This window comes from Xenopus laevis, chromosome 9_10S (genome assembly GCF_017654675.1).
Source record: "Xenopus laevis strain J_2021 chromosome 9_10S, Xenopus_laevis_v10.1, whole genome shotgun sequence".
NCBI classification, from domain to species: Eukaryota; Metazoa; Chordata; class Amphibia; order Anura; family Pipidae; genus Xenopus; species Xenopus laevis.
Window position 1 is genome coordinate 103,511,822 of NC_054388.1, and position 17,847 is coordinate 103,529,668.

Genomic DNA, 17,847 nt, shown 5'->3' on the forward strand with positions numbered 1-17,847 from the left:
TTCTATTTTTGCTCTGGGGAAGCATGTCTTCCTAGTATAATTTTATTCTTGCACAGTGTAATTTCTTGCACCATTCCCCCTCTCCTTAGTCAAACCAAGAAGACCCCCCACCTTGAACTGCTGTGCCCCCCATATTTGTATTGAAAAGGCTGTGCAGCGGGTTTGGCGTCCTCCATGTCTGGTCACATGGCTTCCTGGCTGGCCATTAAAGTATAGTTTTGATTCTTCTTCAAACTGACTATATACTGGATTTTGTTGTTAACAACACTGGCTTTGTTTATACAGACTAAGGAGCCTGGCACAGTGTGTTCTTTTGTAGAGGGAACCTGCCAGTCTCTATTCCAATGCACAGTCATTTGGATCCAGGCAGCAGAAGCCATTCCCATTTCCCAGAATGCTTAGGATACAGCGCCCAGTCAGATTAAATGTCCCTGGAGTGGGGTATAGTCTGACTCTAGCAGTTCCAAATGGAAGCTCAGAAGTGCTTCTGATTGAAGGTGCTTTTTCATGATTCAGAACAGTCTGTGAATGTCCGTTATTATATACGGGCGCCTGGTATGAAGCCCTCGTTGTGTTGTGGAATAGAAAGGTTGATTCTCTCCTCATCCTACAAGACGCACTTGTTTCCTTTCCTGTCTGGTAACACGAGGACTGGTGTAATGGAAAGGACTGAAAAAGTATCTCCGGAGTAGCCATGTAGCAATCCTCTGGAGTGGGTGATCCCTGCCCGCCCGTGTCTGCTCACACCAATCTGCCACCAAACTGGCTTGGTCCAGGGACTCCAAGGGCAGGTGGGACGTATTACTCTGTACGATTGTTTGGGGCTGAAGTTGAACAGCTGATCCTGTCTCTGGCAAAGCTGATGAGGCCTCAACATCATTAGAATCACTGGGCCACCCTATCAGAACCTTTTAATGGGAATGTTTTTTACAAAATGCATCAGTTATTAGTGCTGCTCCTGCAGAATTCTTCACTGAAATCCGTTTCTCAAAAGAGGAAACAGATTTTTTTTTTAATTTTGAAAGCTAAGCTAGACATATTGTTAGTTTCCCAGCTACCCCCAGTCATGTGACTTGTGCTCTGATAAACTCATAGTAACATAGTAACATAGTAACATAGTAACATAGTAACATAGTAAGTAAGGTTGAAAAAAGACACATGTCCATCGAGTTCAACCTTTTTTTTTTTTTTTTTTTTTTTATTAACTACCTATCTGCCAGTTGATCCAGAGGAAGGCAAAAAAACCCATCTGAAGCCTCTCCAATTTGCCTTAGAGGGGGAAAAATTCCTTCCTGACTCCAAAATGGCAATCGGACTAGTCCCTGGATCAACTTGGAGTGAACTCAAGTCACTCTTTACTGCTGTACTGCACGTTGGAGTGATATCACCCTCTCCCTCCGCCCCACCCCCCCAGCAGCCTAACAACTAGGGGTGCATCGAATCCTTCTGCCTGGCCGAACCGAATCTGAAAACTAATTTGCATATGGATAGTCGGGGAGGGAAAACGTGTGACTTTTTGTCACAAAACAAGGAAGTAAAAAATGTTTTCCCCTTCCCATCCCTAATTTGCATTAGGATTCGGTTCGGTATTCGGCCGAATCTCTTGTGAAGGATTGTGAAGGATTTGGGGGTTCGGCCAAATCCAAAATAGTGGATTCGGTGCATCCCTACTAACAACAGAACAATGGGAAGGTAACCAGATAGCAGCTCCCTAACACAAGATAACAGCTGCCTGGTAGATCTAAGAACAGCACTCAATAGTAAAATCCAGGTCCCACTGCAACACATCCAGTTACATTGAGTAGGAGCAACAACAGCCTGCCAGAAAGCAGTTCCATCCTAAAGTGCTGGCTCTTTCTGAAAGCACATGACCAGGCAAAATGACCTGAGATGCACCTACACACCAATATTACAACTAAATAAATAACACTTGCTGGTTCAGGAATTAAATGTTATATGGTAGAGTGAATTATTTGCAGTGTAACATACCTCCCAACTGTCCCTTTTTCAGAGGGACAGTCCCTCTTTTGACAGCTCAACCACCAGTCCCTCATTTGTATTGAAAAGTCCCTCTTTTCTCTGCACTGAACAGCCAGAAAAAGAAAAAGAAAGTTTCTCACTTAATTGGCTTTTAGCAAAGAGCCCAGAACAGCTAACAGGTGCAAATAAGATACTTTGTAACAATTTTGAGACACAAAAACACAGTTTAGATAAGGAGAAATATTTTCAAACTTTCATAACCTGCCAAATTTTGTAAAAAGAATTTGCTGCGCTACGTGCGTGAACAATTTTTTTGTCCCTCTTTTAACTTCCAAAATGTTGGGAGGTATGGTGTAAACAGTGTAATTTAGAAATAAAATCTACATCATAAAAATCATGACAGAATCCCTTTAAATCTCCAAAAACGTAGTTAATCATTAAGGGCCTACCAATCCGATGCTTGGTCTTATTATGTCATAACCGATCTCCATACATATATTTTTTTATCATGCGTCAGTACTTTAACTTCTCTGTGGCCCCACCTGTTGCTCTTTTGTCATTGAGTATGAATGCCCCTTATGTGCAGTGGGTGGTCCTGCTGGGGTTAAGCTTTGTTAGAGCGATTGTCTCAGACCCCCACGAGGGACCTTCCTGCTTTTGATCTAAGTGCGGACCCTCCCTTGTCACCAGATACCCAAGACAATATAGATCATAGTAAATAGACCGGGTTCAACATCCTGACAGTAAATAGAAGAACAAAGATACGGGACTTATCTTTCATCTGTAATAATAATCTGCAAAGAACAGAAAGGCTTCGCTGTACGAGAAAATGTATATGTCTCATGGCAGCTTTAGGGAAAAATTTACGCCCATTGATAAGATGTAATATGCATTTTTTTTACAGTGCAAAAATAAGGGCCACCCACAGTAATTATAATAATTCACCCTGGTCTTTACTGGGCATCCACCTGGTTGGCGATTGCCGCCAGGGACAGCAAGCGAAACAACCAGACATGGCGACTCCTATGCTTTCTGCGCTACTCAGGTGTTATTTCACCGCACGGATTCTATGGGGCAAATCCACTAAAGGGCGAAATTTCGCTGGCACCCATTTTGCAGGGGTTGAAAAAAAGTCCATGCCTTTCCAGTAATGCTCACCATAGACGTTAAGATTTTTCTCTCCCTAACGACCGATCTGAGAAATCCGTCAAATTATTGAGATGTTAGTGAGCATCGAACGATCGTGCATCTTAACGTTTTTTCGTCCGACATTGGTCAGGAAATCGATCAGGGCCAACCAGCTTCCCTGGCTTCTGCTAGATGATATCCCTTGAAATGGTCTTTTTAGTTGATGACAAATCATACATTTAAACAATCTTTCAAGATAAGCTTGGTCTTACGATAACAAAAAGAAATTCGAAAAACTTAACATCCATGGCCACCTTCAGTTAGATGTTTGACCAATCAAGGGCATGGATAAGGCAGCAGTGGGCGAGGCTTGTTTCAGTTTAAATCCAGGTTTGATTCCTGTGTCGGACCTTATCACATAATCATCCTGCTTGTCTAGGAAAATAAATGAGATGACATGGCCTAGTGTATGGGAGGGATTCACATACAGGGCAGCATTACTGTAGTAGAATAAAGGTGCTATTATTGTGCAGAGCAGTTGGGACAATCAGCAGCTAAAGAATGAATCAAAGGCAACACAAAGGCATTAACCCGGGGCATTGTCTCCTTGTTAAACCTCATTGTTTAGATGACCCTTTCTGCTCATCACTGACACTTGACATGTTAATATGTATCCTGTACACAGTAAAGGTTTTAATATGGAATTCTATATTAGGCTTCCAATGGATTGACTTTGGTTACATTTTACCCTTGTTCTGCTGGTGCTCAATGTTAATGGTTGACCAATGGTGTAGGAATTTTTAGCTATAAGTTGGCCTGAGTGGATCTGTTTTTTGCCACCCACATGCTGGGCCAAATTGGGCTGATCTAGGGGCCAATGATCAGATCATCTCCTTGGGTCTACGGAGACTCGTTAGCCGAGGACCACATTAATGTGCCGGTGCACTTCTTGTCCGATGGGATTTTCAAACCTGCCTGATTTTTGGCAGGCCCTTTGGTGAGCTATGGCCCTTTAATTTAATCATGCCACACCTAGTTATACCCAGTCTGGAAGTGAACCCAAACCATTTCTATTGGCTTTGTAGGCTCTTAGAAGTGTCTTTATCTTGCTTCCACTGTTGCTTGATTCTCAAGGGGAAGTTGCATCAGCCTGGGTCCTTGAGACAGTCATTCAGGCCCATTTATCACACAGCGGGGCGATTGTCTCTAATTATTTCATCAGGAAGCTTTCGTATGTGACGTTTACCTTACAGGACCTCACGGCGAATGACGCTACTCTTTATTGATGAAGCCTGAAATTACGAAAAACCTGGTGCTGATGAGAAATGTTGAACAAATACCAGGTGACGCCAACAAACTGGGCATTAACGTGAGCTTTGGCAATCCAAAACACTTAAACACTAGAATGAACTCTTTGTTACAGTCCTTTTTATTTGAATGTGGCCTCAGTTTTTGTACCACATTTAGTGAACCAATCACAGGCTTTGAGCTATTACATTGTCCCCAGAAAATTACACAATTTGGCGCCTATACTTACTGAAATGCAGTAAACAAAGTGCAATTTCAAATAGGGATGCACCGAATCCACTATTTTGCTTTCGGCCGAACACCCGAAATAAGGATTAATTCGTTGGGATCATGTACAAAGTACTGTTTTATTATTTCAAAGAACAAGGAAATCATTTTTAAAAATCAAATTATTATACTAAAATGTAGGCTATGGGAGAAGGCCTTCCTGTAATTTGGAGCATTCTGGATAATGAGCTTTCCGATAAAGGATCTCATACCTGTACTGAACTTACTGTACCAGCCCAGAGGTTCAGCAAGAATAATGATCCAGGCCTTCAAAGGTGTCCCCAGCAGCTCCCCATCTTGGATCTTGTTAGGAACCTTTTGTGTGTCAGTGGCACTGCACATGCTCAGTGTTGCTGTTAGGTTGCTAAACTTAGGGGGTCATCAGAAATTGCCCTGGTAGTGTCATAGACTCTAAGGTTGATTATTAATCCATTACATGTTTCTATGTTGCCGTGTAATTTGACTCTGAGTCCATTAGTTATTTCCTATTATCATTTTTTTGCTGTATAAATACTGTCTATTGAGAATCAGTACTTAAAGGAAAACTGTCATGATTTTTTTTTTTTTTTTAGTTTTTATTTTTAAATGACACTTTTTACACTGAAAATAATTCACTCTACAATATACAATTTCACATTCCTGAACCAGCAAGTGTATTTTTTTTTGAAATTTGTAATATTAGCGTGAAGGCAGCCATCTCAGGTCATTTTGCCTGGTCATGTGCTTTCAGAAAGGGCCAGCACTTTAGGATGGAACTGCTTTCTGGCAGGCTGTTGTTTCTCCTACACAATGTAACTGAACGTGTCATAGTGAGACCTGGATTTTACTATTGAGTGCTGTTCTTAAGCTGGCCATAGACGCAAAGATCCGATCGTACGAATCATCGTACGATTTCCCCATCTCCCGACCTGCCATTAACCATTGAGATCAAGTAAAGTAGTAAAAGAACAGATCAGCCGATGTTCTACCACTGACAGCAATCGTACGAAAGTTATGTCCGACCAAAGCTAGTGACAGTCTCCCACTGAAAATCATACGATCGGCAATACATGCAGAAATATTACCCGCAGCCGACAGAAATCTTTTAACCTGTCTGATCGACCAAACGACCGATCTCCGCCGGACGAAAAATGTCAGGACTCTCCACACACGTTCCGAAAATGGTACGAATCCTCGATTCGTATGATCTGATCTTTGCATCTATGGCCAGCTTTAGATCTACCAGGCAGCTGTTATCTTGTGTTAGGGAGCTGTTATCTGATTACCTTCCCATTGTTCTGTTGTTAGGTTTTTGGGGGAAGGAGGGGGTGATATCACTCCAACTTGCAGTACAGAAGTAAAGCTGGCCGATCCGACAGGTTTGATTTTGTCCCGACCGATCAGGGCAGAGCCCACTGCGCTCTCATCGTAATCCGATCTTTTGGCCTTTGGCCAAACGTTCAGATTACCTCCGATATACCCATGCCCGTTAGTGGCATATCGAGGAAAGATCGGCTCGTTTGGCGATGTCGCCAAACAAGCGGATCTTTGCGTGTATGGCCACCTTAAAGAGTGACTGAAATTTATCAGAGCACAAGTCACATGACTGGGGGCAGCTGGGAAACTCACAATATGTCTTGAGAAAAAGATTTCAGTGCAGAATTCTGCTGGAGCAGCACTGTTAACTGATTTCCCGTGACAGTATCTTTTTAAACTCAGATAAGTGGCAACAGCCAAGAGCATGTGCTGGGAATCAGCAGAAAAGAAGATGGGGAGATAATGGGGAACCTTTGGAGGCACAGATCTTCCCTGCTAAAGGGCTGTGGTGTTTGCGGGTTGACACAGAAACCCAAAACACAAGCTGTAGCCTGTCTAAGGTAATTCTTTGTTCAGTTTTAATTCTCCTCTAATGGTTTAGATTGGATAATTAAAAATGTTTACCTAACCCGTGACTTCTTGCTTTAAATTGTCATAAACGTGAGGCTGGTGCTGGTCTAGTTATTAGCTGTACACTTTTCTGTGATCACCCTGCCCTTTCCTTGTTTTCCCGCACCACATCTGTCATCTGCTTGTGTTGCACCATTTTCTCAGGACTAAAAATACTTCAGTGGCGGCTGCTATCTAGCTCATGCAAATGAAACCCAAGGAGCCAATATGCACCGTCCCACCCCGTCTGACCTGCAAATTTCACTTGTATATGGTGATAAATCTTTTTTGTGACTCCTAATATCCTTATATTTTCCAATAGGGGGACATTATTCCATATATAACTAACTGAGTATTCATGGGTCTTGTTTTTTGTAAATGCATACACTATATGGCTCAGAAGTTTAGGGGTGTAGCAGGACACCAGACTTTTTGACCCAAAACCCGTCTGTCCCCTGTTACTACCAGTTTCTTAATTCCTTTCCCTCTTTTTAACTATATCCCTCAACCCCTTCAAGCAGTGGCAGATTACTATAGGACCTTTGTAGGTGGTGATACAATAATGCACCCCTAATAATCCTTTTCCATGCCTCTGGAGAAGTGCAGTGTTCTTCAGAACTTCCTATAATCTTATAATTGTATAAGGTTAAGGGCACACTGGGCGATTCGGGAAAATTTAGTCGCCTGGCGACTAATCGCCTCGACTTTGCGGCGACCAATCTCCCCGAACTCCTTCCCTTACTCTGCTCTGGCTAAAATGAAAAATCGCCGGTGCTAGTAAACCCTAATAGCCAACAATCCGTTGGATCTTACAGGTCTAGTGCAGTTAGATTAATGAAACCAAATATCTCACTGGTCTCCATTGGACCAAGTTTGTCCTTGTTGTCCCTATCTACCATTTTGTTTTGAAATTTTTTTTTTTTTTTCATTTATTTTGTTCTGTTTACCTGACCGATATATATCCGATTGACGTGCATCTTTTTCCCTTTTAGTTTATGCAAACCCATAATGCACCTGCCTTGAAGAGATGCTTTTACCCAGAAATATCCCAAGGAGTCTTTGCTTATTCTCACGCATAGAAAACCCAATTGGATTGTACAAAGGATTTTCCTCGCTCTGTTTTAATGTGTGGACATACCGGTCCTGGATGATATCGGATTATTTTTATTTTTTTTTTATTGGTGTAAAACAGAGGATTTGTAGTTTTTAATCTTTTTTTTATAAAAAAAATGACGACCTCATCCATACGGAGGCAAATGAAAAACATTGTTAATAATTATTCTGAGGCGGAGATTAAAGTCCGGGAAGCCACCTCCAATGACCCATGGGGTCCTTCCAGCTCCCTCATGACGGAGGTTGCAGATCTGACTTACAATGTGGTGGCATTTTCAGAAATAATGAGCATGATATGGAAGAGACTCAATGACCATGGAAAGAACTGGAGACATGTTTACAAAGCTCTCACTCTCTTGGATTACCTCATCAAGACCGGCTCAGAGAGAGTGTCCCACCAGTGTAAAGAGAACATCTTCGCCATACAGACTCTCAAAGACTTCCAGTATATCGATCGGGATGGAAAGGATCAGGGGATTAATGTACGGGAAAAGTCCAAGCAGTTGGTGTGCCTGTTGAAAGATGATGAGAGGTTAAAAGGAGAGAGGGCGCAGGCCCTCAAAACCAAAGAGAGGATGGCTCAGGTAGCTACGGGCGTTAGCAGCAACAACCAGATCTCTTTTGGTCGAGGATCAAGCCAACCCAACCTATCCACAAGCTACTCCGAACAGGATTATGGGAAGTCTGGGGGATCACCTGCTTCCTACCATGGCTGTGAGTATTATCAAAGGCTATATATTCTAGTGAAATATTGGTGTTGGTTGGGCATGAAACCTGAAGGATTATTGGGGCAAGATTTGTGTAGAATGCCTATTTAATCTTTTAGATACTCCCGAAAAAAGCCCAACTTGAAGGTCAGTTATGATAAGATTTGGAAAGCTTATTTGCTGTCCTGGATATTTTTGGAATTAGTCTGCTAATTAATGCTTTTGCGAACTCAAAATCCCGCAGTGATGTAATCAATGGGATAGCTCAAATCCCTACCATAGGGCTGTGGCTTATTGGGTAATATCTGCAATATCTGCCACCTTGCCAACAAGTGGATCTGGGCCTGATTTGGCCACCTACATGCTAGGCCAAATCGGGCTGATCCAATGATTGTATGGAGGGGCCTACACACTTACTGGATGAACGTGATAGACTTGATTTGACTTGAATGAGATATTTGGGACAGATATCGGTCAGGCAGGCTGGTATTATGGTCCCATACACAGGCCAGTAATCTGCCGACTTTATCCAGAAGGACCAAGTCGGTAGTTTTTATCGGCCTTTGTATGGCCACCTTAAACCCTTGGTGGCCAGCTACTGTGAAGAATGCGGTGAATGCACAAGGCATTTTCATTTCAGGTTCTGTATTTAGTTGCACCATTAACCACAAACATTTCTGGTGTAAAATAATTCCCTTTGTATTTGTTGTCTTGTTCTGCTGTTCAGTCATGTGCAGTGTCCTTACAGGTACCGTCACCGCTGTATTGTGTCGTGCATGGCAAACTTGCATGCTTATGTCACAATATAAACCACAAAACATTGTATCCCATTGGACAGGTTACCCAGGGACCGAAAAAAAAACCTTTGCAGTTTTTGTAGTTTATGGTTGAGATAATAGTAAATATTAAGTGCTATTAAAGAGCTCGTAGTTTTCTTTGTCGCTGGGTAACTTATCCCTAGGGCTGTTTAGGTTATGAGATGCATGATGGGTACATCCTTCCCCCGCCGCTCCCACGCAGCCTTACAATAAACAGAGACTTTCTTTATGGCAGATGATGTGGAGTCTGGAAATGGAATTTTGGATAAACAGCTGATTGTATCATTACATGTCTTTCTCAGGGACAACTAAGCCTGCTGCTTTTGTAATGACACCCGGATGGGGAAACAAGCGCCTGATCTTTAGCATATATGTAAAATTACTCTTACTCCTGCTTCACCTGTCCGACTACTTCCATATTTACAGTACTACATGCCCGAATTCCAGATTACACTAAAGCAATAATGTTATCCAATGAGGTCATTGTCTGGGAGCATAAATAAAACGTGTCGCAACCAGCCTAAAGGCTTTCAGATTTTATGACGTTATGCTTTTGTGCTATGGTACCCTCTTCTCCTGCAGAGCTGACAGTCTACCACTTGTTAGCACAAACACTGAAGGGAAACTTCAGTTCCAAGAGGCCACCTTATTTTTTATAAGGCACAAAAGCTACCAATAAACTATTAAATATATGTTTATCGGTGTTGCTTGCTGATGTCATCAGTTAGAACTTGTGTTTAGTGATGTCACATGTAGACATGCAACAAATCCACTTTTTTTGGATTTGGACGAATACCAAATCTTCCACAAAGGATTGGGGAGAATAGCAAATCCCAATATGCAAAGGCAAATTGACAACATCCTTGGGGGAAAATATATATGCAATTTCGGTAGTCGCATGATTTTAAGATTGGTCCAGTCAAGCACTTGGATTTGATCAAATCCTCACGAAAAAGTCTTGGGATCAACGAAATCCAGAATTTGGTGCATCGCTAGTTATATGACTCACTGAAACTTGTGTTCCTGTGGAACTATAAAATAATATAAAGACTGGTGTTCCTTTTATTTTAAAATGACCATCGAAATGACCAGTGTGCCATTCCCTTAGAATATATGTATCATCTTGAGAAACCACAGTGTCACAGATACATTACCAAAACTTCCACACGGTTTTGTCATGGATTGAAGGTCACATTCAGGAATGCGTGTGACACATTAAAATGAAGGTGTGGGCTGGTGTGCTGGGGGCACTGGGGCAGTGGCGTAACTAGATATTACTGGGCCCCACAGCAAATTATTTTTCAGGCCCCCAAAATGTTTAGAGGTTGACTTGTTTCTCCAATATTTATTGAAATTGTATATGAATTAGGGCCTCGTGGGGCCCCTATACCTCCTGGACCCCCCTGCAGCCGCAGGGTCTGCTTCCTCTATAGTTACGCCCCTGCACTGGGGCCTGGGGATTTTTATTGCTTGCCTATGGGTGGCCATACACAATAAGATCCGCTCGTTTAGCAACCTCGTTTGGTGACTTTCCCCCAAAATACCCAGCGACGACAGGGCGATATAGGGTTGATTCAAACTTTTTGTCCTAGGGCAGAACGATCAGATTGGAACAAAGAGAATTGGCGCAGACGATCCTCGATCCCCAGAAAAATCAAACCCGTTTTTTTGCCAGATATCAATCAAAGAGAGACGTCGTAATCCCCCATACACTGGCAGATAAGATAACGACCGATATTGGCAGCTTTAATCTGCCTGTAAGGCCACCTTTACTCTCTCCTAACAAAAGCTCCAAATATTAACAGTAAGCTCAGTTTTCTTACTGCTAACGGTTATTTACATGGCTTCTGATTTGGCCGATGTTTGGCTGGATCCTGGATTTGGCGCATTCCTTCTATCTTCCATGCACTGAAGAAAAATTAATTGGGATTAAAACTGGTGTTGTGTGGTTATTATAAGGGCCATGGCTGACTTGATAAAAATGCACGACTGCTCCCAAAAATGCTTCTCCATCTGCAAAAACTGAAATCGCCTGTGGTAAAACCTGCACATCGCAAAGTTGCCCGAAATTGCCTCCAGAGACGACTTTGAAAGAATGAAGCAATTTGTTGGTGTTACCATTGGCGATTTCATTTATTATTGATGAAGAACCATTTTCTGGAGATTTGTCGCCTTCAGTTGTGCATTTTTAGCAAGGAGGCATATCTTCCTGTCAGCCACGGCCCTTAAAGGGCCAGTAAAGTGTCCAGTTTTTTGCAGGACAGTCCCGATTTTGACACTCAGCCCCGGTTTGTTACTGAAATGTCTTTGACCTGCATCTGCACTAAACAGCCAGAAAAAGATACAACGTTTCTAACTTAACTGGCTTTTGGCAGAGAGCCCAGAATTTGTGCCAGGTGCACTTACAAACTTTTGTAACAATTTAAGATAGCAAAGAAGCAATTGTAACAATTTAAAATAAGCAATTTAAGATAAGCAAGTCTCTTGGGGAAACTGTGACTTGCATCTTAAATGGCAATTCACCTTTGTTAGTAAAACTGTAATAACACATAAAAACCACAGAAATACTTTCAAACTTTCATCACCTGCCACATTTTGTAAAATGAACATGATAATTAGGGGGTGTGGTCACACAATGGGCATGTTCAAAACATTTTCCGCCACACACTGCACGGTAAACATCTGTGCCTCCAAAGATGCCCCAGTAGCTCCCCATCTTCTTTTCTGCTGATTCACTGCACATGCTCTGTGCTACTGTCACTTACTGAGCTTAGGGAGCCACTCACAATATAGAGTACACATAGAATAGAAATGTCACACTATAAGACTGATTAGTAATTAATACAGATAATTACTACATGGCAGCACAGAAACCAGTGCAATTAGCATCAGAATTTAATAATCAGCAAACCTGTAGCATCAGCTTATATTACAGCCAGGGAAGCTCATTTTCTGCTGGATAATTAGTGACGAGCCCTAAGCTTAGCTTCTCAACAGCCAATCAGAGCCCACTGAGCATGTGAGTGTCACAGACACTTTCCAAGATGGTGACCCCCTGTGACAAGTTTGAAGTCCTGGATCATTGCTGCTATTGAGAAGTTGGAACTTTATGTTGGTGCAATAAATTCAGTATATAAAATATGGCATTTTTAGCCGTATTAATTTTTAGGGTTTAGTTCTCCTTTAATCTACCCATTCTCTACTTAGTGACATAACTGATACGCCCTTTTGATGCCACCGCAGCTCTGAGTAAGGTGCATAAGGAAAGGTGGCAATCCTGGCTTAGCTGACAGATTTTATGATATAAAAACAAAATTGTGGGTCTGGTCCTGCAGAACTGTTCTTAGTATAGAAGGATGCCGGCATGGTTTTGTGGTACCTCTGGGTACAGGCTGTGAGGAAAGTTAGGCGGTTGTTTCTGTTCCTGTGGAGTATTTCATTCCTGGACATTTTTTGTCTAATGTTGTCACCAAATTGCAGTGCAATTACAAACACTTGTTTTTTGTGAGTTTTATGGATCTGACTAAAACATGTAGAACATTTTTACCTCACAACTTTAAGCTTATGTTTATACAGAGACTAAAAACAATGTGATATCTGTGAATTTTCAGGCAGCTGGTGGCGGCCATTTTGCAGACAGTACTTGGCTGTACTTACCCAGCAGCTGGGAAGGAGCAAAACTGAATTAATAAAAAAAAAACAGCAACTTGTGGGAATCATTCTCCACACGTCAGTGAGAGTTACACTGGAACAGTTTGTCTTTCACTCGGTGTGAGGATCATACAGACTGCTTGATGTCAGAATACTCAGAGAACGTCACATTTTGCGGAACTCTGCATTCCACAGGGAAGAGGGGACGGATGTAACACTTGTTAGTGAGGAATTATAGCACCTGTGAGGAATAGTAAAGCAAGTGTATTTCCTAGAGTGTGAGAGAGTAAACGCATCCCCACCCCCCCTGCTGTAGAACTGGAAGCCAACTATGGAAGACTAGGGTCTATAAAGTTAGTCATAGACATAAAGATTGACTTGTTTGGCGGGGTCGTCACCAGGGCCCACCCTTGAGTGCACAGTAGAACTTTCCAGTTACATCAGGGAGATGCCAGCGTGTGATTGAAATAGGAGTGGCGGCGGCTTCACCTGTGTAGCCCAATCAAATTGCTAGTTTGCTTTGCTTTTTAAAAGGAGCACAGTGCAGGGTGCAAGGCTGTAATAAATTATATTAACACAGGGCTGACTTAACAGTGTATGGGGCCTGAGGTGAATGTCAGTTGTGGGGCCCCCAAATGTATTGCTGGTAGCCCTGTAGAGAGGCACTGAAAATGTTTTAAAGGAATAGCAAAACCAAAATATGAAAGTGTTTTAAAGTAATGAAAATATAATGTACAGTTGCTCTCCACTGGTGAGTTTGATTCAGAAACTCTACTATAGTTGATATAAACAAGCTACTGTGTAGCCATGGGGGCAGCCATTCAAGCACAGGATACACAGTAGATAACAGATAAGTACTACTATAGTTTATATAAACAAGCTGCTGTGTAGCCATGGGGGCAGCCATTCAAGCACAGGATACACAGTAGATAACAGATAAGTACTACTATAGTTTATATAAACAAGCTGCTGTGTAGCCATGGGGGCAGCCATTCAAGCACAGGATACACAGTAGATAACAGATAAGTACTACTATAGTTTATATAAACAAGCTGCTGTGTAGCCATGGGGGCAGCCATTCAAGCACAGGATACACAGTAGATAACAGATAAGTACTACTATAGTTTATATAAACAAGCTGCTGTGTAGCCATGGGGGCAGCCATTCAAGCACAGGATACACAGTAGATAACAGATAAGTACTACTATAGTTTATATAAACAAGCTGCTGTGTAGCCATGGGGGCAGCCATTCAAGCACAGGATACACAGTAGATAACAGATAAGTACTACTATAGTTTATAGAAACAAGCTGCTGTGTAGCCATGGGGGCAGCCATTCAGGCACAGGATACACGGTAGATAACAGATAAGTACTACTATAGTTTATGTAAACAAGCTGCTGTGTAGCCATGGGGACAGCCATTCAAGGTGGAAAAATGAGGAAATGCACAGGCTACACAGTAGATACCAGAAAACTACTTTAAAATACAATGGGATTCGCTCTGCTTATCTGTTATCTGACTGTGCCTTTTTTCCCTTTTCAGTGAATATCTGCCTCCATGGCTATACAGTAGCTTGTTTATATAAACTATAGTAGTACTTATCTGTTATCTACTGTGTATCCTGTGCTTGAATGGCTGCCCCCATGGCTACACAGCAGCTTGTTTATATAAACTATAGTAATACTTATCTGGTATCTACTGTGTATCCTGTGCTTGAATGGCTGCCCCATGGCTACACAGCAGCTTGTTTATATAAACTATAGTAGTACTTATCTGTTATCTACTGTGTATCCTGTGCTTGAATGGCTGCCCCCATGGCTACACAGCAGCTTATTTATATAAACTATAGTAGTACTTATCTGTTATCTACTGTGTATCCTGTGCTTGAATGGCTGCCCCCATGGCTACACAGCAGCTTGTTCATATAAACTATAGCAGTACTTATCTGTTATCTACTGTGTATCCTGTGCTTGAATGGCTGCCCCCATGGCTACACAGCAGCTTGTTTATATAAACTATAGTATATTGATTTTTGAAGCAAACAAACCAGTTTTACCTATGCGGGGCAACCGTACCTTATATTTTCATTACTTTAAAATACTTTAATTTTTTTCAATGTTACTGTTTCTTTAAGCCACATATACTTTTCCATGACTCTTCCATATTGACCCAGACATGCCGGTAAATTCACTGCAGAAAATGAATTCAGGGCATTGAATGTCTGAGATTGGATTAATTTCAGACATTCCATTAAGTACGTTGCATTATGCCACACTGCTTAAATTGGATAATGTTCACAGCATTAACCCCAAACATGGCAGTAAAAAAAAAAAAATGTAGAAAATGAATTCGGATTATTGCCTCGCCCACACCCCAGACATTCCAGTAAGAGCATTGAAGAAAATGTATTCAGAGCACTGCATTAACCCTAGACATGCCAGTAATACCAATACAAAAAATAGATAATGAGCTCTGCATTAACCCCAGACATACAATAAGATCACTGCAGACATCGGATAATGAGCATTGCATTAACTCCAGACATGCCAGTAAGATCACATCAGAAAATGGATAATGAGTTTTGCATTAACCCTTTAGAAAATACCTTTAGAAACACAGCAGAAATTTAATTCAGATCATTGCCCATATCCCAAATATTCCAGTAAGAGCACTAAAGAAGATGGATTCAGAGCATTGAATAAAACCCAGACATGCCAATAAAATTACTACAGAAAATAGATAATGAACACTACATTAACCACAAACATACAATAAGATCACTGAAGACATTGGATAATAAGCGTTGCATTAAACATGCCCGTAAGATAACTGCAGAAAACAAGTAATGAGCATTGCATAATCCCCAGACATGCCAGTAAGACAATGGCAGAAAATTAAGTCAGAACATTACATCACATCAAAATATTTTTCTTTCCCAGACTCTTCTTGGAAGCTCTTGCAAAATAAATTTAAAATGCCCATGCACAGTTGGAAACTTAAAGCTTTGGGGCCCAACCTGCTGAGGAACTTTCCCATATTTGTATTAGTTACACATATATTAGTTAAGCTGCAATCAGTGGGGCAGTGCTGTACAAGTTGGCAGTGTATTGGCATGCCCCCTTTGCTTAGCCTTTGGGCTGACTCTACAGGGCACATTTAATAAGGGTCGAATATCGAGGGTTAATTAACCCTCGATATTCGACCATCGAAGTAAAATCCTTCAACTTCGAATATCGAAGTCGAAGGATTTACCGCAAATACTTCGTTTGAACGATCGAAGGAAAAATCATTCGATCCAACAATTCGAAGGATTTTAATCCATCGATCGAAGGATTTTCCTTCGATTAAAAAAAGCTTAGAAAGCTTATGTGGAAGGTCCCTATAGGCTAACATTGATGCTCGGTAGGTTTAAAGTGCCGAAGTAGGTAGTCAAAGTTTTTTTTAAAGAGACAGTACTTCGACTATCGAATGGTCGAATAGCCAAACGATTTTTAGTTCGAATCGTTGGATTCGAAGTCGAAGGTCGAAGTAGCCTATTCGATGATCGAAGTACCCAAAAAAAAAACTTCGAAATTCGAAGTTTTTTTTACTTCGAATCCTTTACTCGAGCTAAGTAAATGTGCCCCTACGTGTACGGAAAACAATTTCCCAATAATAAGAATTTTTTAAAGATCATGTTTTGTAGTTTAGTATTATCCAAAAGTGATTGCACTATGAAATAATTGCGTTTTAATTACGCTCGAGGGGGCCTCGTTCCTCTGATGGCTTATTCAGTGAGATGATTAATTAGGTACAGTGCATTGACAAGGCCAGGAGATATCCCTACTGAGCTGCAGGTAGAGAGACAGATGGAGTTTAGGGAATCCTGCCTGTGTCACACGCTGAATTTGGAAGTCATTTAATCTGTGCTGGTTGGTGCTGGGGAAAGCCGGTCAGCTCTACTCATCCCAATAAGGAAACTGCCAGGAATTCATTGTACACACTCCAAAATATGTGCATTCTGCCATAGTGCTCTTGTTTGAGCCAATAACTGCAACACAGGTTCCATGTAAGGTTGCCACCTTTTCTGGAAAAGAATACCGGCCTAATTACCGTGTCCATTTTACTAAATTTGTCAGGTTATGAGAAAGTTTGAACACATTTCTGGGGGTTTATGTGTTACTACAGTTTTCCTAAGTTTTAAGCTGCAAGTCACAGTTTCCCCAAGAGATCTGCTTATCTTAAATTGTTACAATTGCTTATTTGCTTATCTTAAATTGTTACAAAAGTATCGAAGTATCTATTATGGGCTCTCTGCCAAAATGCAATTAAGTTTTAGAAACTTTTTCTGGCTGTTCAGTGCAGGAGATCAAAGAGAAAGTCAGGACATTTCAGTAACAAACCCGGGACTGCGGGCTGAGCTGTCAAAATCAGGACTGTCCCACGAAAAACGGGACATTTGGGAGGTATGGAGTCCTGGCATACCTACCATGGGAGAAGGGGGTCTCTCCAGAAGCCTGTAGAGGTGTTAATCTATCTGAAGCCCCCCATTCCTTTCTGGTACCCAGTGCAACTGCCAGTTTATGTGCAGAACTCAGTAGGAGAAGCACCATCTATTAGGACCACTAATAGGGCCTCTGTTATTGTTTTATTCAAGCTAACACTGGTGAGTAGCAGGCAGGGTTACTACCGGTCCGTTATTTCACTGCCTAGACAGTAAAATGCTGGCTATTATTACAAATGTACTTGTCAGTAAATTTGTAATTACTTGCTGTTTTGCCCCCAATCCTGTGATTTGACCTGATCCACTCTGTTCACATTACTAACCTGCCCATTTTATATCATCACCCAGCCTCTCGCCGTCCTGCTCCCATTCACTATCGCTGCCTCCAGAATTTTTCGGCCTATGTCAAGGGTGGCAGTTTTAGGGGGGACGTCCATGGGTTCCTATATAGAAAAATAAAAACCCAAACCTTTAAAAAAAAAAAA

At 41.6% G+C, this 17,847-nt stretch overlaps 1 protein-coding gene across 3 annotated transcripts in view; it reads left to right on the forward strand.

Moving 5' to 3' along the window:
* Positions 1-17,847, forward strand: part of epn2.S (epsin2 S homeolog) — a 40,275-nt gene that overhangs the window by 8,565 nt on the left and 13,863 nt on the right. For all 3 annotated transcript variants that reach the window (XM_041578138.1, XM_041578140.1, XM_041578139.1), the window contains exon 2: positions 7,581-8,415. In XM_041578138.1, the coding sequence (XP_041434072.1) occupies positions 7,818-8,415 (598 nt within the window). In that variant the 5' untranslated portion in view covers positions 7,581-7,817. The remainder of the gene's footprint in view (positions 1-7,580; positions 8,416-17,847) is intronic.